General features: G+C 40.2%; 1 protein-coding gene across 1 annotated transcript in view; it reads left to right on the forward strand.

Annotated features, from left to right (window-relative positions):
* LOC311230361 (MAP kinase-activated protein kinase 2-like) overlaps window positions 1-26,913 on the forward strand; it is a 65,720-nt gene that overhangs the window by 16,699 nt on the left and 22,108 nt on the right. Inside the window, 5 exon segments of the mRNA XM_084316630.1 lie at window positions 12,445-12,499; window positions 12,502-12,583; window positions 19,206-19,270; window positions 21,187-21,266; window positions 23,581-23,707. Of these exon segments, the coding sequence (XP_084172756.1) occupies window positions 12,445-12,499; window positions 12,502-12,583; window positions 19,206-19,270; window positions 21,187-21,266; window positions 23,581-23,707 (409 nt within the window).

Genomic DNA, 26,913 nt, shown 5'->3' on the forward strand with positions numbered 1-26,913 from the left:
CAATTGAGCCAAAAGTCACTCAATTAATGACAGATTTCATTGATAAATTGAGGGAAAACTTTGCAAGTCGATTTGATGAATTTGACATGTCCAGAGAATTGATGCATTTTGTGAGCAACCCATTTGCCAATGTAGCTGCTATTTCCACAAAAGGACAAGAGTTCCTTGCATCACTTCACATTGATGAAGGTCTCCTGCAACTTGAAATAATTGACATGCAAGCATCATCTGCTCTGAAGCAGGCACTTGAGAATGAATCCACCACAACATTTTGGATAAAGTGTATTCATGTCAAGACATTCCCCAAAATAAAAATGCTGGCAATATCTGTGCTAACAATGTTTGGCTCAACATACACCTGTGAATCCAGTTTCTCTCACATGAATGCCATTAAAACAAGCAACGTGCCTCCTTGACAAATGAGCATTTGCATCACTGTTTGCGGGTAGCCCTCACTTCCTATGAACCCTCTTTCTCTGCCATGGCCCATTGCCCAGTCAAAGAAGTGCAATCGCTCTCATTAGATGTGTGTATGTAGGCTAGGCCTGTCTGCCCCCCACCCCCCTGATGTTTGAGAGTTAAGAGTGGACAATAAGTGCTAATAAGATGCTGTGATTTGCTGTTGTTGCACAGACATGAAGCACTTTTTCATAAGCTCAGCTGCACTATAAATGTGTTTTTTTGTTCAAGTGTTGATGTTAGAATGTTCAGATGCACATCATGCACTTGTTTGTTTTTTATTTTATTTTTATATTGAAATGTTGAAGAGGAGATGTTGCAGTTGTTGCACAGTCATAAATGAAGCACTTTTTGCAGGAGATGTTGCAGATGTGGCACATAAATGAAGCACTTTTTTTGAAAAGTATACTACTTTTGCAATGTAGTTAAAGGGGAACTATCTTATAAATGGCCTTTTTCAGTGTTTAGCATTGTTTCCTAGCTATGTGGACCTATATTAATATGATCTATGTCTCTAATTCTCATATTGGCGCATTCTTCCAATTCTCCTCTCACAATATTCACCCTCACTGAACTGAGTCATCTGAAAATGTGCTGATTTGTGATGTCAGAGAGACACCGCTGCATGATAATCAGCTGAGTTTCCACACAGTTCCCACTGTGGTTGGAGCCCAGGCTCAAAACGGCTTAAGATCTTGAGGTAGAAAAATGCTGTTTTTGAGTACTTGATTAGAAATACAAAACAATGAATTAAAAAAAATAAAAAATACAGAGGTGTTCCATAAACCCACAGGAATTGTGTAAAAGTGCCCAAATAGTGAAAGAAATAGTAAAATAGTTCCCCTTTAAATAAAAGTTGTGAAAATGTGGTTGCGTGTTGTGTCAAGTGTACATATATTCATAGCACGGGGAGGCGCCGTGGCAGTCCGGCCCCTGGCCCCTTGGGTTTCTGACAATGTGGCCCCCTGAACAATTTAGTTGAATAGCCCTGCCCTACAGAACCTATCCTTACAGAACCTATCCTTACAGAACATATCCCTTGGTTGGTCATCATTGGTATATTCACATAAGGTGCACCGTGCAGTATGCATTATGACATGTCGTCAGCTTGTGACTGCAACTTGTTCTTGTTCGCGGACGACTCAGCCCTGCTGGTCTCTGACAAGAACAAGTTACAGGTTGAAAAAACCCTCAGCTCTGAACTCGGCAGAATCTGCACCTGGCTCGCTGATAACAAACTATCATTACATTACATTAGTCCATTCTCTTCAGTTCAAATAACAAACTCAGCAAGACCGACAGCTTCTCAGTTACAGTGGGTGACAATATTGTCACAAGGAAAGATGAAATTACACGCTAGGTTCCATCCTAGAGGCAAATCTTTCCTGTGACAAAATGGCATCCAATATAATAAAAAAAAGTCAACCAACGAACTAGATTCTTGTACCGGATCTCCTCTCTGGTAAACAAGAATACCCTGAAGACTCTGGCAGGAGCACTCATTCAAGGGTACTACGACTATGCTTGCACCTCATGGTACCACGTCATGGTACCACGTCATGGTACCACCTCATGGTACCACCTCATGGTACCGTTTAAGTCACAAATGTATCAGTACTAAATACCTATATGTCCCTATGCCATAAATGTCATGTATGTTGTGTATGTCATAAATGTCTATATGAATTGAAAATGGGGGACCCTGATGGAAACAAGACAAACGTCTTTCTCAGGTCTGCATCCCCTTAACAATTGTGTGTATTGAGCCGTACTGTATTGTACCTATTCTGCAATCTGTTAAATAAAGTTTTCATTCATTCTTTCACCAAAGCACCTCAAAGGCGCTAAAAACGAAATGACAAACATCACAAAACAAACTGGTCAGACTACTGCTTGACCTTACTCCTAGAACCCACCTCACCCCTGCCCACTTTGACAACCTAGGATGGCTTAGAGTAGACGACAGAGTACAGCAACTTGCAATGGGCCCCCCTGGGCCCTCATTTATCAAGTTTCCTCAGAAAATTTTCTATTTCCACACGTAAGCACAGAATTTAGAATGTGTGCACGCACAAAAAAAACGGGATTTATCACACATGATAAATATCACCTTGCTTCTACGCTAAGGCTTGTGCACACTTTCACGTATTTGCATACCAAAACCGCCCCGATTAACCATATACGTAATGGGACACCCCCATGAAATGTGGAAAAATGGACTAAACCGAGGGAAGTGTGTTATGAGACAGGCTGACAGACGTGTACACGTACGGTGATGTCGGATATGATATCTATTAACCATTGCTGCCTGGGCAGCGCAAACACTAATAAAGACCGTGCTGGAATATGACTGCCTTTTTTCCGTTTTGTTTGATTAATAGTATACCCAGGGATTAAAGTTCTCCTCAATTTTATTCCAAATCGCGACGGATTTTCCGTAAATGTTCTACCTGCTGCATATGATTTCTAGAGGCATACAATCTATTTTGATGTCAGTATTGGGTAGCCTATATAAACAATAATACGAGAGCATATACAAGAACAATGAATCTCACTGCCATCTATGATGTAGCCTGCCTATGTGATCAATACAAACTGAATTCCATCATGTTTGTGTGCGGGAGCTCACAAGGCTGTTGTCACAATGGGTGGTACAGTAATAACAGTCTACACAATATCACGATGGACCATGCCATGTAGCCTATGTTCTATTATGACATGATCTGTGACGACAAATGTTCTAGAATGTTTGATTATGACACCATACTCTGACAGCATGCCTATGATCAATAAAAACGCGAACTTGAATCCCATCATCATATTTACATAGTCTGTCCACTATCTTTATTACTTTGTTATTCCCCCCCCCATCTATGTAAAGCGACCTTGCATGGGTCTCTTGAAAGGCGCTATGTAAAATGAAGCTATTATTATTATTGTTGTTGTTATTATTATTATCATGTCTGTGTGCTGAGCTCAGTGAAGTTTCAACGGAGCGAGATAATCTATTCTAATCAACAAATTGAAGTAGAAAGCATTCCGTTGTGGCCAATCTTATTTGGAAACATGACACAAAATAATAGTATGTCGCTTTTTATTTGAAACAATATTTAATGGCGTTTGGAGGTGGGTGTTCTGCTTCTGCCCCCTGTGCCAAACAAGCAAGCCAACCTCTTGTTCCCGCATGAGCCCGTTATAATTACACTACTGTCGCTATTTTACAATGAACTATAATGAATTACGGGTCATACAGAAGTTGAACACGCCAGTGTTGGAAGTAATGCACGGAAAGCTTATTTCCGCGTTGAAACTAATGCATGAACTGAGGAGCGCATATGCCGTAGTAACGATATTCTACCACTGGGCGTCAGCTAAGCATGCTCAGAGCTGTGCGTAGACATAAGCACAAAGTCAAGTTCAAGTTCGAATTGATAAATCCCACACTTTGCTTAGAAATGGTCGTACGCACGGGTTAAGCACATATCTGTGCGTACGTCAGGTTGATAAATGAGGGCCCACAAGATACACTACACGACTAAGGTACCCATGTACATGTCAAAATACTTCCCAAAGGTCAGTGAATACCACGACCACAACACCAGAGGAAGCTCAACAAATCATGTTAAACCCAGATTCGGCTCAAACAAGGGACTAAACACGTTTCGCAATTATGCCACATCAATGTGGAACGCCCTACCCAAAGCTGTAAAGGAATGTGAATCCCTACCCACTTTCAAAACCACTCTCAAAGAGCACCTACGGGAGGCTGCAATTCGAAACTGGCCACCATAAATGTCCAAACCCCCCCACCCCCACCCCCTCCTAATAGACAGTCTCCTCCCCACCGCATGTATATATTCGCTCCCCGCCGTATGTATATTTCTCTCCCACCCACCCACCCCTCCAAATGTACAGTCTCCTCCCCACCGTATGTATATATTCGCAATTTCTCTCCCCACCGTATGTATATTTCTCTCCCACCCACCCACCCCCTCCTAATGTACAGTCCCCTCCCCATCATATGTATATACTCTGTCAGGATCTACGGGGAACAGTACTGTACATTTGAATATCGTGTATGTCACAAATGTAACAGTACTAAATACCTGTATGTCATGTATGTCCCTATGCCATAAATGTCATGTATGTTGTGTATGTCATAAATGTCACTATGAATTGAAAATGGGGGACCCTGATGTAAACAAGACAAACGTCTTTCTCTGGTCTGCATCCCCTTAACAATTGTGTGTATTGAGCCGTACTGTATTGTACCCATTCTGCAATCTGTTAAATAAAGTTTTCATTCATTCATTCATCCGTAGTTCTTGTCCTTTTTAGGTTCCTAGTAGTTGTAGTTGGGTGTGTGTGTGTATGTGTATGTGTGTGTGTGTGTGTGTGTGTGTGTGTGTGTGTGTGTGTGTGTGTGTGTGTGTGTGTGTGGGGCTGGTACAGATGAAAGCAGTTTACTGTCCACAGTGTGTCTGCCACAGCAGCCAGGGAGAACGATCTGATTGGTTTAGAGGAGGATGAGGATGCTGTTGATTGGTCTACACACTCTATAGAGGGATCGGGAACAACAGGTGTGCTTTTAGCCCCAATGGTGTCTGCAGAGGGCAGTCATAATGTGACCTCGCATTACAAAGTCCATCACAAGATTAATTATCTCCCTTTCTCTCACTCTCTGTCCTACCTCCTTATTCTCTCCCCCACTCTCGCTCTTTATCACACACACACACACACACACACACACACACACACACACACACACACACACACACACACACACACACACACACACACACACACACACACACACACACACACTGGTCTGTCTCTATCACTCACAAACACACACACACGCACACACCATAATTATAATTATGAAACACCTATTTCACACTACCTCTCCCTCAGTTCTTCCTCTTTTCCCCAGTAGCCATTTCAGAAATCATAGAAAATCAATCCACTTCGCTCACTGGTATAAATGTTCCACTCACAGCTGCTATCCTCTCTCTCTCTCTCTCTCTCTCTCTCTCTCTCTCTCTCTCTCTCTCTCTCTCTCTCTCTCTCTCTCTCTCTCTCTCTCTCTCTCTCTCTCTCTCTCTCTCTCTCTCTCTCTCTACTCACCTTTTCATTTGTGTTTATATGCCTTTTAACCAGATTCAGATTCAGATTAAGATTATTTTATTGTCACAGTTTTTTAAAATGTACATACGTTCAGAAAAACGTGAGATGCTTGTTTTTCCCGGCTCCTCAACCTTAGTAGATTTGTAAACATAATACACAACGTATATTCTATCTATACAAACTATAAATATAAGCTATAACTATAACTATAGACTAAATAAACTATAAACTAAAATGATAAACTAAACTATAGACTAAACATAATACACAACGTATATTCTATACAGACTACAATACAATACAAGGTATATGGTGTATAAGTCTCTAAGGTGCTTTTGTGTGTATGGTTGTGTGATAATTCTTTTTTAATCTATTCTAATAGTCTATCCGTCAGTAGTCTGTTTGCTCGGTGGAAGTAGCTGTTCAGTGTTCTCTTGGATGTGGACCTGAGACTGCGGTACCGTTTGCCAGACAGCATGAGCTCAAACAGTTTGTCGTTTAGATATCAGGGGTCTTTCAGGACTGCCTTGCTGACGCACCGGTCGGTGAACAGGACCAGTGAAATAGACATTTAATTTCATAGGCAATTCTCTTTTAATGCAGGAAATGAGAGCAGTGGCCACAAGCTGTATTTTCACTAGTAGCGTAGAAAGAGAACCACCGGAAGCTTCAACTTCCACTTTTATCACCAGACACTGAAACACAACGCTATGCCTTCCTTCCTCTTTCACACCAGAGAGTAAAGGTGTATTTAGTTAGAATATAATTTCCAGGATAATAACCCACAGTGAATTTTGAATCTAATGCTAAGAATTGTTTTGTAAGAGCCAATATCAAATCTACGTTCAGTTGGTGTCATCATTATGTTAGTTATGGGGTGTAATGATGTCCTTTACCAGAAGTGTCATTGACTGTATGACTGAGGAGATGCACTGCACTCCCAAAACCTCACCCTGTGGCTTCCATAGAGTATGAACATACTACTGGACATTCTTCTTTTAATTATTATTATTTTTTGTTATTTTAATTTTTTTGATTGATTGATTATTTTATTGTTGTGTCATGCACACAAAGTGTCCAACCCTCATGGGTTTATAAGACACCAAAAATACTGTTGCAGTGTTCCATTATTACATTACATAAATACAGATTACAGCTCGGTATTCTGTATTCTGCCTTCTCTCCCAGGCTTGGCAAAACGATTTTGGTCAGATCTTGCTCGTAAAAGATATCCTTGATCTCAAGCATTTACCTGGTTAAATAAAGGTTAAAAAAAAGAAAAATATTATAATAAAGAAAATCTTCATCCCACTCAAGAAAATCTACATAAATGGACATTTTATTCAAAAGTATTTCCCGTATATCCTCAATCAGGACAGTAAAACAAATTATCCTCATTCTCAATTCCACACACACCAAACAGAGTCTGTGCTCCTCTGGGGTGAGCCCCCCCCCCCCCTCTTTCAACTAGAGATTTAAAACCAAGGCTTTGAGCATTCAAGTGGATTAGGTTACTGATTATCATTTTTGGCAGGCAATCAGCAATCTGTAATAGATTATATTTTTAACGTATAACCAACCCTGTTTCTGTGAGCATTTCCACCGTTTGGAACGCAGCGTACGGCTCTGAAGGATTTAAATGTCAAGCGCTTGAGAGTTTACGTTCAGAGTAAGTGTGTGTTCTAAGTCTGTGAATGAGTATAGCTGTGTTGTGTGTGTCTCACCAGAGTGCAACGTGAACTCCTTGTGAAACAGAAGTCCCCTCTATCACTGTCATATCCCAAAATAACCACCATGCTATGTCAAGGCTTCTCTCCTGCCGTGTGTGTGTGCATGTGTGTGTGTGCATGCACGACATGCACGTTCACATTTGTGTGCTTGTGTTCGCATATATGCTCGGTTGTGTGTGTGGGAGTCTTCTTTCAGGACTGTTTGTGTGCACTGAGCTGCATGTGTGACTGGGAGAACACAGCTAGGGACAAAGTGGGCCCATTAAGTGAGTTCCTGAGGGTCCCTAGCAATATGAGGAATAGTATCATGTAGCGGTGGGTGACATGATGATCGCCCCCCTTTTACAATTCTGTTATCATATTTATATGCCTTCATAGGGAGATTGTGGAGATTGTGATATTCTTACAAAAGTCAGACGTAATGTCTATTCATAACCTTCCCCACAGCTGCTCCGATGCTCTGCAGAGAGCCAATCATAGGCTTTGTTCACACTGCAATTCTGAGCACTAAACTGACACTGAAGTCACTGTTTATAGTTTAATTTATAAGTTGATGTGCAGTGGAGGTCAGTTAACTTGTGAGCCGATGATGATAATGGGGGCGAGGAATGAGAAACATTTCTTCTTTCAATTTGCTTTCAAACAGAGCGGTTATGAGACGTCCCCTCAGGTTCTGCTTGTACAGAAGTATCACCACAAATACTTATAGCTTCTATCCCCAGGGCCCAGGAGTTCAAAACTTTTAATCCCTATCTGATTGGATCAGGAAATCAAATCCAAGCTTTAATCTGGATAAAATCTTCAAAATGGGTAGTTCAAACCGACAACACACGATTGGGATCAGTCTGATCCCAAAAAAACTGGATTATCTTGATCCCACCAGAGGGGTGGATTTCCAGTGGATTACCAGAGCAAAATGTACTATACAGTTTATTTAAAAATAAATGGCAATATAAATAAAATGGCAAAGTTTGTTAACTGAAATAATAATAAATAATTTTAGCCTTCATGGCAAATCAATTAAATTTTTTATCTTTTGGTCACATTTGTGGTGGCCTATTTTGTTTTCAACCAAATGCTGATGACATAAATGTTTATGTTCATAAAAGTATCACAACAAATATTGTCAATCATAAATGTAATTTAGATTAAACAATAAATATCTTAATATATATATATATTTTTTTAAGTCCATCATCTGTCATCACTCATCACCTTCAGCTAATTGAAACCTCACATAGAATTCAGTCCCTCAAAGCACGCCTGGATGATCAGCTGCCTTTGAATAAATGTTTTTTTGTTGTTACCCTAGTGGGAGTATTTTTTTTTATTACAATTCCATTGTGATTTTATGTCCTTTATGTATTTAACAATATAATTAGACATTATAGATGTCTCTGCAATGTGGTCCTTGTCATCCTTTTTTTCATATCCACTAGATCAGGGGTCTCAAACTCGCGGCCCGCGGGCCAATTGCGGCCCGCTGGATGATATTTTGCGGCCCCCTACTTGACATCAAAGTTTAAAAAAAAAATAAAAATCTTTATATATATATATATATATATATATATATATTTTTTTTTTTTTTATGTCGTGGAACTTGTACAGCACTTTGTTCAACTTTGTCAGTGCTGTAAAGTTTAAACCTTTTTAAATCTTAGACAAACAAAACACTTTGCTTTCATGAAATATTGTAAGCCGTCATTTGAGGCTTTATAAAAGCAGCACAATGAACACAAATCTGTCAGTGCCGAGTCCGACCTCATCTTAAATAACAAACAGCATTGCTTGTTGTAGTTAACAAAGAGAGGCAGAGATGATTTTGCAAAAAAATTTAAAAGATCATATATAATATTTGATGCGGCCCAGCCTCACCCAGACTCTACCTCCAGCGGCCCACAGGTAAATTGAGTTTGAGACTCCTGCACTAGATGGAGATCGGTAGGATTAAAGTACTGATATTCAGGATCTAGTCATCTTGAAAAGTCTGAATCTGGATCAGGGTGAACCTATCCTGGATTGCTTTGAAATACCAGGACAAAATCTGGCCGATTTGTCTGATCCTGGATCACAAAAAATGGGATTTAAAAATCTGATCGGATCAGATAGGGATTAAAAGTTTTGAACTCCTGGGCCATCAGGATGCTCAATGACAATGACACTATGTAACAACAACCCATCATCTACACTCACTGCACACACATCCACATGTACACACTCACTTTAAACAAACACTCACCTTACCACTCACTTTACTCACTTTAGACACTTTAACACACTTTATATGTATCTATTATTAAAGAGATTTGCACTACATTCATACCTCATTTGCACCCTACCCCAAGTTTTGTACCTCATCTCATATCGGCATTGTACTTCACTGTTACTCATTTTACTCTGTATTGTATATTGTATATGTATATTGACTGAACATTACTTTACTTACTTTTTACTTACTTCTTAATAACTTTTTTTACTTGTGACTCCCGCCACAGAATTGTGATGAATGTGATGTAAAAGTTCTGACCTGACTGTTCAGACTGAGGTCGCATTGCAAAAGAAACAACTGTATCTGATCTATGAAAGTGGCCCAAATCAGAATTGAAAAGATCAGATTTTATGTGATTTTTGCTGTTCACACTGTCGTGAAAATATCAGATTCAGGTCTCTTTTGCCTGCAGTGTGAACATAGCCATAGTACCTTATGTAGTGTACACAGTGGATATCCTAGCATAGCACCCAGTAGCTACTAGCTGCTGAGGCTAACCACTAGACTTCCTGACGGGCAGACCCCAGGTGGTGAGAGCAGGCAACTGCACCTCCTCATCCATCACCCTCAACATAGGGGCCCCCCAGGGCTGTGTTCTGAGTCCCCTCCTCTACTCCCTGTACACACACGACTGTGGCTCAGCGGAGTAGCAACACAATCATCAAATTGGCTGACGACACAGTGGTGGTGGGCCTGATCTCTGCCAACGACGAGAGGGCCTACCTGGAAGAGGTCAAGGTCCTGGCGGGATGGTGCCAGGAAAACAGCCTCTCCCTGAACGTCAGCAAAACAAAGGAGATGATTGTGGACTTCAGGAGGTCGGGGGTCAAGGACTACAGCCCCCTCAGCATCGACGGGGCACCGGTTGAGAGAGTCAACAGCTTTAAGTACCACGGAGCCTACATATCCGAGGACTTGACATGGACCACACACATTGACAGTGTTGTGAAGAAGGCACGACAACGCCTCTACTTCCTCAGGCGCCTAAGGAAGTTCCAAGTCAGTCAGAAGATCCTTAAGAACTTCTACTCATGTACAATAGAGAGCATCCTGACTGGCAACATCACCTCCTGGTTTGGGAATAGCACTGCACAAGACCGAAGCAGACTACAAAGAGTGACACGTTCAGCCGAACGCACAATTGGAGGGGGGCTCCCCACCCTCCAGAACATTTACAACAAGCGGTGCAGGGGCAAGGCTAAGAGAATCATTAAAGACTCCAGTCACCCGAACAACTGCCTCTTTGAACTGCTGCGGTCAGGCAAGCGATACCGGAGTCTCAAGGCGAGCACAGAAAGACTCAGAAGAAGCTTCTATCCCCAGGCCATCAGGCTGCTCAACGAACAATGAACACTACACAACAACAACCATCAAACGCACATAGCACACACATCCACACGCACACACTCACTTTAAACAAACACACTGTAGCACCCACTCCCCACACTTTATAGCACACACTCACTTTAAACAAACACACTGTAGCACCCACTCCCCACACTTTATATTTATTGATGAAGGATTGCACTACAACTCGTACACCTTACTGTAAATTGTACCTAAATTGTACCTCATCCCATTTCTGCTTTGCACTATATAGTATTGTACATTAGTACACTGCATAGTATTGTATATTATATGGTAACTCAGTTACGTCTATTCTGCATCGAACATTGTACATATGTCTATACTGAACACTGGGACCTCATTTTCTACTTCTAATTTACATGCTATACTATGTTATTTGATACTATCTTGTCTAGCACAGTCTCTGGAGCGTAACAGTAAGAAGCATTTTGTATGAAAGTATTCTGTACTTCTGTATGACAACTATTAAAGAAACTCTAGAGCAGCCAACTTCAATTGCTGCTTGTTAATTAAAAAATAAAAAATAAATAACAAAAATTCCACCACAGTCTCCGCAAAGCCCTGTGAATAGTAAATTATTAAACACTTAAACTAGGCCAACAGTTGTGCCAAAATAATTATTTTCACAGTGAGATGTTTAATCCTGTGTTCTGTTTCAAATGATTGAAGCAATACATTTAGCTCCAGTGTGGCAGCCTCAGGCTCAGACTGGAGACACTAGCAGCAATCTTCATTAAATGCTGGCATGGATCAAATGTACACTGTAATAGTTGTACAGGTTGCAGCTAAATGTAAAATCTTCAACAACAAATCCTGACATGGATCAATTTGTCATTGGAAGAGTTGTATCAACTGTAGCCAACACATTTTAAATTACCCTGCATTGAAAAGGTTTGTATTCAAATGGTAACTGTTACAAGACATTATCTTTATAATAATAATAATAATAATAATCACAACAATAACAATACATAGGAAATAAGTGGTTCAAACAGATAGTCAGCCTTATGAAAACAAAGCCAAGGCTTTAATTAATTCAAATGATAAAAATAAGAAAGAAAAACAGATCATGTCCTAACAGATCATGTCCTAACAGATCCTGTCCTAACAGATCCTGTCCTAACAGATACTGTCCTAACAGATCCTAACAGATCATGTCCTGTCCTAACAGATCCTAACAGATCATGTCCTGTCCTAACAGATCCTAACAGAACAGATCCTGTCCTGGAAAATCAATCCACTTCGTTCACTGGTATAAATGTTCCACTCACAGCTGCTATCTTCTCTCTCTCTCTCTCTCTCTCTCTCTCTCTCTCTCTCTCTCTCTCTCTCTCTCTCTCTCTCTCTCTCTCTCTCTCTCTCTCTCTCTCTCTCTCTCTCTCTCTCTCTCTCTCTCTCTCTCTCTCTCTCTCTCTCTCTCTCTCTCTCTCTCTCTCTCTCTCTCTCTCTCTCTCTCTCTCTCTCTCTCTCTCCTCTCCCCCCCCTTCTCAGATCCTTTATGACTGTCCCAAGGCCAGAAGAGAGGTGGAGCTACATTGGAGAGTATCCGGGGGCCTTACATTGTTCGCATTCTCAGTCTGTATGAGAACATGCACCACGGGAAGAAGTGCCTGCTCATCATTATGGAGTGGTAAGAACTGTCAGACTATTACCCTGTCCATACCTGTACCTCCCCTCCCCCTCCCTTATGCTGCTATGAATGCCCGAATTTTCCAAGGAGATCAATAAAGGAATATCTTATCTTATCCTACATTACCCATAATCCTTCACACCTAAGGCCTAGGGCTAACTGCTATTCCTCTGATAATCAATGATGAAGTGTTTAAAGATGACTAACCAGAGACAGGAAGGAACCAAGACATGGAACTCTCAGCTGGTGACTCTTCAGTCAAATAAGCAGACTCTGGGAAAATAAGCAGACAAGGGACTCTAAGAAATGAATGGAGTGAGTCTTATTTGACCGAACAACAGAATTGCCATGGTTACAGTCTAGAAACATTTTGACATTTAAACTCAGAATGTTTCCATATCCACATTCAGTGGATATTTTTTTAAGGAATTTTTGTTATATTTGGGTGCATAGTGATGACCTATTTCACCTTTTTGACAGGTAGGTGTAGAGGAAGATACTAGGTTACAATACTGTGACTTACATGCTAAACTCACTCATACACCCTGGTAGTATTATTAGGGTAAGACACACAGACACCCTGGTAGTATTATAGGGTAAGATACTCAGGACGCTTTCACACCGGCAGGGCTCTGGTTCAAGCTCCGGCTCCGTTCTGGAGCCTCTGAACCTTGGTGCTTTCTGGTGAACCAGCCCGTGTTTACACCTATTTAACACTTTCAGTGCCCAGCAGGGGGCGCTCATTTAGTGCTTGAGTGCCCACATCCACTCCAATGTTAACGTTAATATCGCCTAATCTATGTTTTAAATTATGGCTATGTGTCTAATCTGCCCGTCGCATTATCAATGACCTATTTCCAGTCAACATTGTCGAAGCAGATTGTTTTTTTATCGGTTCATTTCCGATAAAAAAAATTGCATTTAGAAAACCCCCTGTTTTCACAAAAAAAAGAGGATTCCATGATAATCACCCCATACTGTAATATTCTAGAACGTTGTTATTTGTCGGCCTATTTATGAATCGTTTTCAAATAAACGCTAGATTATCGATAGTATATGTGTACATGTGCACGCTGGTTCCTGATCGCTCTTAGAGTCAAACAGCCATATCACATAATCACATAAAAGCTTATATCTCTGTGAAAACGGGTCTGATTATCCTAAGACTGGTAACATAGATTCCTTACCTGAGATCAGATGGTATCCAAATCATTTATTCCAATTCCTGATCGCTATTCGAAAAATCTATCCTTTTATTGATCCCACGCGTATACTGTAAAAACACATAATCCCCGCTGCTCTGAGGGTCCAGAGTGAAGCTGATCGACGCCGGTTGCGTGAGTGAGAAGTAAAATGTGGAGTCCGGGTTTTTTTTCTCATTCATTTTCATTGAGTCCAATCCAAAAGGGTGAATTACCATCTGGGAGACGATAGGGGGCGCTTTTTTCACATCTGAGCGCCTGGGGTGGCTGATTTTCCAACGGTAGACTCGGTTGATGAAATATGAATTCAGATTGCTAATTAAAAAAAAAAAAAAAATATTCTCGTGATGGGCATTCAATCAAAGTGTTAAGCAGAACCAACGTTCCACGGTCCTCCATCATCAACGGGGGGGTGTTACTGAGGCGAAAGTAAACACAACAGTGGCTAAATGTGCCGTGTGCAAAACAGCTTTAAAGGTTTGGCATTGCATCTGCACCATGCTGATCCACTCAACAGGTAGAGCTGAAACGATTTGATCTCAAAATGAAATTAGATTCAAATGTATTGTCATTATACAGCACAAGTACAATACACCATCCAACCAGAGTGGATAAATATATGCTCCAGAAATAAATAAATGCATAAATGAATGAAATAAAAAAAGAAAACTTGTAACCAAGAGATTTGACCATAGTCAGCCAGCACAGAACAGGCAGCCGCACTAACCAGTTGAGCTAAAGGGTCTGACCCCTTAGCAGGTGCTGGTTGACTGCGACCGACTAATCCATAGTTTACACTTGTCAAGAGCCAACTGCGCAGTCGTTCAGTATTGACATTAATAAATGAGATGTCATGCTAATATGTCATGTTCTATTCTATAGTAGGACTTACTACTGTAATACCTAATAAAACAAGTCATTAGAATAATAGAAGCCTACTTTTCTGGAACGATTCATTTCGCACGTATACAGTGTGTGTGTGTGTGTGTGTGTGTGTGTGTGTGTGTGTGTGTGTGTGTGTGCTCGCGTGCTGAGGCTGCTTTACTAAGCCGTTTCTCCACGCATTTATTTATTTCTGGAGCATTTTATTTATCCACTCTGGTTGGATGGTGTATTGTACTTGTGCTGTATAATAACGATACATTGAATCTAATCGCATGTTGAGATCAGTCACAAAACGCTTCCTGTTGAATGGATTGATTGAGTGCAATGCCGAACCTCTGCTGTTCGCCGATTTCTCTTGTCTTCACAGCCTAGAATATGACACGCCCACTGATGATGTCACGGTTCGCAAGGGAAAACCAACTATTTTTCGGTTCCAGCTGAGAACCGACTTTTCACTCTTCATGTAATAAGACAGACTAGCCTTTCCTGTCACTCTTTATGTAATAAGACAGACTTGTCTCTCCTGTTACTCTTCATGTAATAAGACATACCTGTCTCTCCTGTCACTCTTTATGTAATAAGACAGACTTGTCTCTCCTGTCACTCTTCATGTAATAAGACAGACCTGTCTCTCCTGTCACTCTTCATGTAATAAGACAGACCTGTCTCTCCTGTCACTCTTCATGTAATAAGACAGACCTGTCTCTTCTGTCACTCTTTATGTAATAAGACAGACTTGTCTCTCCTGTTACTCTTCATGTAATAAGACAGACCTGTCTCTCCTGTCACTCTTCATGTAATAAGACAGACCTGTCTCTCCTGTCACTCTTCATGTAATAAGACAGACCTGTCTCTCCTGTCACTCTTCATGTAATAAGACAGACCTGTCTCTTCTGTCACTCTTCATGTAATAAGACCGATGGCCTGAGTCACTTGTCCCGCCTACTTTAAGATTATTCAATGAAGTGAAGTGGAACACAATTCAGTCTGATTACCAGGAAACATTGGGCTGTAAAAACGAATGCACTCCAACTAACTAAGTTTGTGTGTGTGTGTGTGTGTGTGTGTGTGTGTGTGTGTGTGTGTGTGTGTGTGTGTGTGTGTGTGTGTGTGTGTGTGTGTGTGTGTGTGTGTGTGTGTGTGTGTGTGTGTGTGTGTGTGTGTGTGTGTGTGTGTGTGTGTGTGAGTGATAACAGAGAAATTATACATTAACAATGTAGCCTATTTGGAATTTCCGACATTATCACATATTCATTCAGACAGCTTTGTCTAGTGTAGTGACCAATCTGTATGTGTGTGTGTGTGTCCTTGTTTCTTTTGTCATTGTGTTTGTTTCTTTTGTCATTGTGTGGATATTGGTTGGTCCCCACCAGGGTTATTATATATTTGTATTTTTTATCTGATTTTAGTTTAGTTTAGTTTCAGAGTGAGTTAACTAGTTTCACTTACTTTCCAGGGTGGGTTAACTAGTTCCAGTTACTTTCCAGAGTGGGTTACAGTTTTTTCCGATTGCTTAAGCACGATTTTGAAAACAGGGCCCGATGTTTCAAAACACTACACACAATTAGCACAACCACACACACAATTAGCAGAACACCTCAGATCCTTTGCTAAATGAAACACTCTTGTAAAAACTAAACACAAATTTATAAAAACCTAATTTTGTTACCATATGAAACACACGTTTCATATGACTTAATTCTGTTTGAACCAGTTATACACTACTGTGCTTAACCTAAAACACCTTTAGCAATTCTACTTCTCAGTGATTAGAGCACTGTAAGTGAAGTACACAGAGAATGGGCAAATATACAATACATTCACCAAACACTATACAAGCAACTCTCTGAGGTGAGATTCGAACGGGATCGCCCCCCCTGCCCCACCTGCCCCCAGAATGGGCAAATATACAATACATTCACCAAACACTACACAAGACCAATTCTGCAGACGGATGCAAATATAATACATTTCTCTCCATATACAAATACAAATACAAAACATGTCCCAGTTTTCATGCTACTACAGTAGTGTGCATAACACTGTAAGTTCAGAAAATATCAGAAAAAGAAAAAAAATACTGTATCCAGTACAGGTTACAATTACAGTAAAACAAAAAAAATTATTAAATAGGGAAAAGAAGAGAAAATACTAGACATTATCTCTTCGCCTAGATGGATCTGGCCAGAGAATTTATGGGAAACTGGGACATGTTTTGTTGTGATTCTCTGTGATGTTGACATGCTGACTGAATTGGGTATATGGAGAGAAAAAACACATCTTCATGTTTGTTTAGTGTTTTGCAAATCACTGTGTGTATTGTTTTGCAAAAAGTGTGAGGCTGACATTGTGCTTATAGTGGTGGAAATCTGGGCCCATGTTTTGCTACTTGAGTGTAAGGTTTTGATAATTGTGTAATACTTGAGAATTTTGTGTTTATGCAATCCAAAAAACCTGTAACTAGTTTCAGTTTAGTTTTGTGTTTATTATAATATGGGGGTATTTGTCAGGGGCAGGATTTAAGAAGTTCAGAATAGGTAATGTTGATACAAACACATGTGAATGACACTGACTCAGTCATGTAGACAGAAACTAAAGACATGTTCTGTATATTCTTATTTTATTTTAGTTCGTATATCGTTCAGTTAGTTTTCAGGTTTTTTTCTATCTTCTAGTTTAAATTTTGTATTTCAGTTAACTAATGTTTTTCCTAGTTTTTGTGTTTAGTTAACTATAATAACCGTGGTCTTCACAAGGTAGAAGAGCTATTTTAAGGTCAGGGTTAGGCATGTAGTTACATATTATGGTTAAGGTCAGGGTAAGGACTAGGGAGTGAATGAATGTATATGGAATGTCCCTACAATGAACTTGAAAACATGGCTGTGTGTGTGTGTGTGTGTGTGTGTGGTGTGTGTGTGTGTGTGTGTGTGTGTGTGTGTGTGTGTGTGTGTGTGTGTGTGTGTGTGTGTGTGTGTGTGTGTGTGTGTCCTCTCCGTGGAAGGCTGGTAGGTACAGGTTTGTTGAGTATATACTGTAGGTTATCAGATATGACTTGGTGTTCATTCACTTCATTTTATTTTACTTAAGTCCTGTAAGACATCCTTTTTTAGATGTGAAGCACCAGCCTGGAAATGTCTTTCTACCCATGCGATATAGATCGACCTTCCTCATATTCACATCGATTTCCAGCAATTGCTGTGAAATCGGAGCTGTTCTGTCCTCCAGTGGAACACAGCCCCTTATTGGTTAAATACAGGCTGCTGTTGGCAAAACAGTAATGGTGTCTCCTGAAGCAACGAGCAGTAACGTTAACATTAGTAGAATAAACACAATGAGCAGTAACATTAACATTAGTAGAATAAACACAATGAGCAGTAACATTAACATTAGTAGAATAAACACAATGAGCAGTAACATTAACATTAGTAGAATAAACACAATGAGCAGTAACATTAACATTAGTAGAATAAACACAATGAGCAGTAATGTTAACATTAGTAGAATAAACACAATGAGCAGTAACATTAACATTAGTAGAATAAACACAATGAGCAGTAACGTTAACATTAGTAGAATAAACACAATGAGCAGTAACGTTAACATTAGTAGAATAAACACAATGAGCAGTAATGTTAACATTAGTAGAATAAACACAATGAGCAGTAACATTAACATTAGTAGAATAAACACAATGAGCAGTAACGTTAACATTAGTAGAATAAACACAATGAGCAGTAACGTTAACATTAGTAGAATAAACAAAACAAGCAGTAATGTTAACATTAGTAGAATAAACAAAACAAGCAGTAATGTTAACATTAGTAGAATAAACACAATTAGCAGTAACTTTAACATTAGTAGAATAACACAATGAGCAGTAACGTTAACATTAGTAGAATAAACACAATGAGCAGTAACGTTAACATTAGTAGAATAAACACAACAAGCAGTAACTTTAATATTAGTAGAATAAACACAACAAGCAGTAACTTTAATATTAGTAGAATAAACACAACAAGCAGTAACTTTAACATTAGTAGAATAAACACAATGAGTGGTAACGTTAACATTAGTAGAATAAACACAATGAGCAGTAACGTTAACGTTAGTAGAATAAACAGCCAAAGTGCAGTTATAACAGAAATAGACTTACTAACAACAATTAAACAATAGTATTCACTAGCGGACTTTCTTGGTGGAAAATACTTCTTTTTCGTTTTCTGACTGGATTTGGCAAACTTTGTTACACTGATTGGCTGAAGGAGCTTGTCTGTCAAGGCAAGTACTGTACTCCCACCCACTGAAACAGGTCTGGGCAGCTAGAGGTCCAGGCTCAGTTTGTGGCTTCCAGGCACTTTGTGGAAGACCAGTTCCCTCTATGTGAGAATGCTTCACCTATATGACACTTTGTGTCCGTCTTCAACCCTTAAAATAGATTTAACTAGAAGAACCATCTAGTGAGAAGCAAGCGTTTGTGTTGTTTTGATTCTTAGCATTGGGTCAACTGTGTCTCTCTGTCTGTCCTCTGTGGCCAGCATGCAGGGCGGAGAGCTGTTCAGTCGTATCCAGGCCAGAGGGGACCAGGCCTTCACTGAGAAAGGTGAGGCCTGGAGACGGAGCGATGGATGGATAGAGGGTGAAAACAACCTCACCAAATTCTTCAGGAAGAATTTAATCAAATTGAATGGAATATCACGTATGCTATGATGTATTGTGGTAGTGATGTGGTTGGGCTTCAGTTTCAGTTCAGGCTGTAGTTCTGAAATTGCTAATTCTAAACTGTGTGCATTTTTGGGGATGAATTTTGACAAATATTAAATGTATTATTTTTACTATTATTATGTTTATATTTCACAAGCTTCCCCCATCCTTCACTGTCTAGCACCAGCTTTTCATGACCATTTTCGCGATATTTCACGATCTTTGCGGAGCTATTGTATATTCTATATTATAGCTATGGAGACAATAGTATGGCTCATTTGACAGACACTATTTCTAGTCCAACATGTAAAAAAGAGTTTGTTTCTACACACTGTAGTTTGTAGTTTATTACACACTAAACATCGCCCATTTCCAAGATAATCCAGTCTTTTTCCATAGATCGCGAGATAAAACGCGCTATATGCAATAAGCCCAAACCGTTCTGGTTGATCCCCTGAAACCCCAAATACTCCCAAATCAAAGGTATGTGCCTTCACAAAATTATCAACGGGGGGGGGGGGGGGGGGGGGGGGTAGTCTTACCCCGAAAATGCGATCGTTACAAAGCGCTTGGTTTATGTCCGGTAAAGTAAGACACTGTGATCGTTACATAAACATGTTTCAGGTTCGGTAAAATAGACATAGGGGGTCCTTACCTTAGCCAGAAGGTAATCCAAAAAGAATAATTCCAATGATCCCATCGGCGATCACGATTACTCGTTTATATGTAATTACACGTGTTTATGGGACACTATAGGTTTTGAGGCGAGCAGATCTGCTAGCGATTGCTTTGGAAGAGCTCCTCCCCCTCAGAGCGAGTCTTGATAGTCCAGTTCATTCATTGCCTCTCCTGATCCATTTCTTTCTGAGTTCAAAAGGTAGGCGATACTGCTACCTGGTGAGATTCGATCTGCATTACAATTCCAACGTAGGCAAACGAGCCAGGGACGGCTAGAGTGATCCGGATGATCGTTTAGAACGGGGATCAAATGAAAAATATCAAAGGATCTAAAAATGTATTATTACGTGTTTGGCACTCAAGTGTTGGCGGTGAAACGCGTAATATTATGTGTTTGGCCCCCAATGGGATAAAGGGGCAGTTCATTAAAAAAATAAATAAAAAAATAGATCTATCCTCCCAGATTGTTTTGGTGTGATTTGCCTAGTTTTGGACATAGGCTATCTGCCGTAGAGATATCTGCTGTAGAGATATCTGCCGTAGAGACATCTGCCATAGAGATATCTGCCGTAGAGACATCTGCCATAGAGATATCTGCCGTAGAGATATCTGCCGTCATGCCAATACAATGGAGCTGAATGACACACTGTGGCACATTCATTATTATGGGGGTGTAGTTTGTTAGAAAATAGTTCCTACATGAAACTGTTCACAACAAGGTCTGTGGATATTCTTGAGTAATTCATGATTTCTGGAAAGAGACGTTGCTTTTGACTTTTATTATTGTATTATGTATTATTACCATGTATTATTTTGGTGCTTTGAGCCACAAACCAAGTGACATTCAGCTCCATTGTATTTGAGTGAAGGCAGATATATCCATAAGGTAAGGGGGAAAATATATTTTTATTTTTATTTTGGGTGGACTGCCCAAAGAGATTTCATTGTGCTTGTTGTAGCACCTCAACATATATATATTATATATATATACTGAGGTCATCCTTTCCTTTCCTTTCCTCTTCTCTTCTCTTCTCTTCTCTTCTCTTCTCTTCTCTTCTCTTCTCTTCTCTTCTCTTCTCTTCTCTTCTCTTCTCTTCTCTTCTCTTCTCTTCTCTCCTGTCCTCTCCTGTCCTCCAGAGGGCTCAGAGATCATGAGGGACATTGGCACGGCCATCCAGTTCCTCCACAATGTGGACATCGCACACAGAGACATCAAGGTGACAGCAGAGAAGGCCTTGTTCATATACTGCCCTGTAGTCTCTCCCTGTCTCTCTCTCTCTCTCTCTCTCTCGCTATCTCTCTCTCTCTCTCTCTCTCTCTCTCTCTCTCTCTCTCTCTCTCTCTCTCTCTCTCTCTCTCTCTCTCTGCGTGTATGTGTGTGTGTGTGTGTCTCTCTCTCTCTCTCCCCCCCTCAGAACAACTGTATTATGACGTAACAACGAAGATATAGGGCTGAGCTCGAACGTTCGGACCTTCGTTCGTTACGTTGGTGTTCGAATTCTAAATCAACATTCGAATTGTAAAAAAAAAAAATTGGATCTACTTTTTCTCCCCCATTTTTCTATTTTTCTCCCATCCCAATTTTTCGAATTATCCAATTCTTCCCTCCCCTGTCTCGAACGTTGCTAGACCATGCCTCCCCACCCCCTAATACTGCCAATTGTATTAGTATGAACGACCAGCCAAGCCGGAAGCAACGCAGAGAGCTGGGCTCGAACCCAGCATCTCCTGCGTTAGTGGCGAGCGCCTTGCCCATTGCTCCACTTAGCCGCACCGAATTGTAAATGTTTAATAAAACATTTTATTTAAAAAAAAATTATGTGTCTATTCATTCTGTTTAAACCAATGGGTTTTTTCTTCACAGTTGCAGATAAATATTAGGCTACACTAATATTATAGTATTATACTATTGTCTTATATGACTCGTCATAAAAATTTAAATAAAACATTTATCATAAATGATGTAGCCTATCGGCATCCGCTTGGCACTCAGCGCTCCATCAAGACGTCACCATCACTTTCGTACCAACCGTGCCTTTATTGGATTATTTATGTTGATGAAACTGATGAGTTATATTCATTAAAGAAAGTTGATTTAATAAAAAAAATACTAATTTAATCAGATTAATCACTTTATTCAAATTGAGGATTTAGTTTGAGAATATTTTATATAAAGATATTTTAATTTGAATTTTATTTCTTTTTTATTATTATTATTATTATAAATAATTTACGAAGGTTCAAACGTCCGTTCGAAAAACCCTGACGAAGTTCGAAGCCCAAAAACAGGCTTCGGGGACAGATCTACAAAGATAACGACATAACAATGTCATATAACATAAACTAGCCTAGCTTAGCACAAATTAATGGAAGCAGATACGGATCAGCTAGCCTAGCTGTTGGCCAGAAACACCTCTCCCTTAAGCTAGGCTAACTGATTCGTATCCGCTTCCATATCTAAATGTAGATATCACAGAATATGCTTAAAGGTGTACTATGCAGGTAGGTGTAGAATATGCTTAAAGGTGTACTATGCAGGTATAGTATAGAATATGCTTAAAGGGGTAGTATAGTCAAGTCAAGTCAAGAGTTTTAATTGTCACGGCATACAGGTATACAATGAAATGCGGGTGGTCTGCAGGTAGGTGTAGATTATGCTTAAAGGGGTACGATGCAGGTAGGTGTAGAATATGCTTAAAGGGGTAACTATGTTTGGGGAGAGACATTTGTTTACATTCCCAGAGACTTCAATTAATTTACAAAACACATTTACTATTCTTTTTATTATTATTATGTCATCATCATAAATAAAATTGTTATCATTTTGAGGAACTGTGAACCAAACATGAGCCTAGAAGATGCTTCTTTTAAAAGTAAATATATTTGTAAACAAAATTGCCTGCTCTGCACACGATTAGACAGTTATCATAGCTGGCGGATAGGCCCCTGCTAACTGTCAGCCATGACCACATGCCCACATGACATGATCACATGACCACATGACCACAGGACCACATGATCACATGGCCCAAACAAACACAATTATGTCAAGGGAGATTGATAAGACACAAAACCAAGGCATGTGATTCAGGCAACAGAATCATAATTAACATTACTGTTCATGTTGCCCATTATCTGTCAGGTAGCAGAGCTACTGTGGCTTTAGCCCTGCAGGTCAACGTGTTGTTCATTATCTGTCAGCTAGCAGAGCTACCGTGGCTTTAGCCCTGCAGGTCAACGTGTTGTTCTTTATCTGTCAGCTAGCAGAGCTACCGTGGCTTTAGCCCTGCAGGTCAAAGTGTTGTTCATTATCTGTCAGGTAGCAGAGCTACCGTGGCTTTAGCCCTACAGGCCAACATGTCTACTTGTTGTCAAACAGTGTTCCAGGGACTCAATTTCCCTCTGAGGACAGTGTGTTTATACAGTTATGAAATATATACTATATACAATATTATATAGACTTGTTTCAGTTCTCAGAGTCTCATATTTAACTGACAAACTAATGATTCCTTCTCCTTTCTTTCCTCTCAGCCAGAGAATCTGCTCTACACCTGTCCAGAGAGCAAAGGAATTCTCAAACTAACCGACTTTGGCTTTGCCAAGGAGACCTCGCTACATAACCCCCTACAGACTCCCTGCTACACTCCTTACTACGTGGGTAAGTGTCATCTGAGGCATCAGGACACGTTTACATTAAGTTATACACTCCTTACTACGTGGATACGTGTCATGTGAGGCATCAGGGCACGTTTACATTAAGTTATACACTCCTTACTACGTGGATACGTGTCATGTGAGGCATCAGGGCACGTTTACATTAAGTTATACACTCCTTACTACGTGGATACGTGTCATCTGAGGCATCAGGGCACGTTTACATTAAGTTATACACTCCTTACTACGTGGATACGTGTCATCTGAGGCATCAGGGCACGTTTACATTAAGTTATACACTCCTTACTACGTGGATACGTGTCATCTGAGGCCTCGCGTTTTAGCGCTCTCGACGGCTAGCATTTTTTGGCGGAGCGCTCTGGGCGCCTCGAGTAGAAAATTGTTCAACATTTGGAGAGGAGCCCTGCTCATCAATGTCACTTTTTTCGACCGACCAATCGAAATCAAGGAAGTGGCGGGACTAAAAAAGATCAACAAACATGGCAGAGGAGAGGCTGATTCTTGCGGTGTCTGACAACCCAGTAATATACTACCTATTTGTACTAATAACGCAGATGACGTGACAATCGTAACCTAACAACAATAAGCGCTCCCTGCGCTTTGGAAGCACTCTGGGCATTCATATTTTTGATATCCAAAGCGCTCCGCCTTGAAAAAAACACTTTCTGTGTACACGGCACCTTACACGCCTTACTAGGTGGGTAAGTGTCGTCTGAGGCATCAGGACACGTTTACATTAAGTCATTTAGCTGACGTGTAACCGAGTGGATTTGAACCTGGGACCATAGGATCCACAGGCAGCCGCACTAACCAGCTGAGCTAAAGGGTCACTTACAAGTTCTGTACAACAAGTCAGCAGGAAGGGTACAACTCTTTCAGCTGAGTAACAATGTTCATCAAACAACAGTGTTGAACACATCTATTGTTTGACTGAAAACTGTGTCAACGTGTTTATCATAACCTTCGACTTTAGATCCGTTCTTTATGCAAAACAATCTATATGTTTGTGTTTGATATATCCACCATGTTTATTTGTACAACAATAAAATGAAATAAGGAATGTATAAGTGAATGAATTGAAAAGTCAGTTTGTACAGGTTTTTTTAAGAATATAATTGCGATTCAATTTGATAATATAACTGAGGTCATGGTGGTTACATTCTTGTATCTTGTTCTGCTCTATGGGATTTGACCTCATGACCTATGACCTCATGAAAGGTTTCCGCTACATGCACCTTCACTTGTCCGGCCACGCCCATTTCCACCCATGCATATAAGTGAGGGGTGTGACCGTGCTTCTCCCTTCCCTCATTTTTCATTCGGAAGCGTTTGGCTACAGGTGCGCTTTAGACAGTGGACATTTAGCTTATAGTTTTCTTGTTGCTGTTTCTTCGAGATGGCATCACCACCAAGACTCGAGAAGCCCTTCTTGGGGCTCCACTAGCGCTCCCTCCTCCCAACCTCTGCCGTTCGCCCCAGTGGCATGCAGCGCTGAGTGTAGTGCCGCCCGTTAAGTGCCCCTCACTCGTGAGCAGTGATGGGAATAACGGCGCTATAAGTAATGGCGTTACTAGCGGCATTCGTTTTTTCAGTAACGAGTAATCTAACGGATTACTCTTCCAATCTTAATAACGCCGTTAGCGTTACTGCAAAAAAATGCGGCGCGTTACTATGAATGAACCTGTTTCTTTCATCAGACAGATCTCTGCGACCGAGAGGCAATAATATGTTCTTCCTTGTTTAGTGGGCAGTGCGCGAGCCACGCATACATGCTGACGATTGGCTGAGGTTGAATAAAATGTCATGGTAAGCCAATCAGAGGTGGAGGTGGGCGGGTGTCTAAAGCATCCAGAGTCTGACACACAGCGCGACAAGACAAGCGATCACTGATCAGTCAGCATGAGACCGCGGTCCGTGTAGTGTACATTTTGAGCCCAAATAATCCAAAACTAATCCAACGAACAACACAAGCGACTCAGTCAACATGAGACCACGGGTCCATGAGCGTTTTGTGTTCACTCTTTGCAGCGCAGGGCACTGAGTGGCTCTACTGCAGTGCCGACAGCCTTATCAACAGTGCTGCACTTCCTGGTTTAATAGCACAGGCTTCAGGTGCTCAGAGATATATATATCTCTGTATGTCATGCATGTCTTAAATGTCATGATTAGATTAGTTTAGATGATTCGATTAGATTCTTATATCTGTATGTTGTGTATGTCATTGATTGATTGATTGAAAAGTTTATTAACAGATTGCAGAATGGGTACAGTACAGTACAGCTCAATACATACAATTGTTAAGGGGATGCAGATAAATGACTTTCGTCATAAATGTCATGAATTGAAAATGGGGGACCCTGATTTAAACAAGACGAAACTCTTTCTCTGGTCTGCATCCCCTTAACAATTGTGTGTATTGAGCCGTACTGTATTGTACCCATTCTGCAATCTGTTAATTAAAATGTTCAATCAATCAGTATATATTTGTTATTTATTTTTGCTTAACAAGCATAATTTAATGTTGCCCAGTTGTGGCCAGTTGAGGGGCAATACATATCAAAAGTTCCAAAACATCTATTCTGTTTGTATTTGTATGATCCACTATATAAACATAGTAATTATAATATCTACATACATGGCATTTGATTGGAGGCTAGTCTCACTTTGTCCCACAGCAACATTAAAATAGTTTAGATTTGTGTATGTTGTTTATGTAAAAAAAAAAATCTTGAAAGTAACGCAATAGTTACTTTCTGAAGTAACTAGTTACTTTTATAATGTGTAACTGAGTAAGTAATTTAGTTACTTTTTGGAAGAAGTAACTTGTAGCGGTGTCCACTTATAGTGCCTATAACCTTTACCGTTGGGCGCCAGACAGGTCTAACCCCTGCCAATGAAGATAAAAATACCTTTTTGATTTGGTTAATTAGGCCTATAGCTCCGGCATAAGACTGTACCACATAAGACAAATAATAATAATAATTTTCATTAGACAAATAATATAATAATTTGATTTATAGGTCTGGACTAATGGTCAAGATAATTACTAGGTGAGTTTGATAACAAAGAAACACTCAGGAGTCATGCCCAATTCAGTCAAAATGTCCATGTATTGGATATTAGTCAAAAAGAAAAACTCTTAGAACACAAAACAATTCATTTACAGACCAGTTCGTTCACGCAGTTCAG

The sequence above is a fragment of the Notolepis coatsorum genome, assembly GCF_963971535.1.
Source record: "Notolepis coatsorum genome assembly, chromosome: 6".
In the NCBI taxonomy this organism is placed as follows: Eukaryota; Metazoa; Chordata; class Actinopteri; order Aulopiformes; family Paralepididae; genus Notolepis; species Notolepis coatsorum.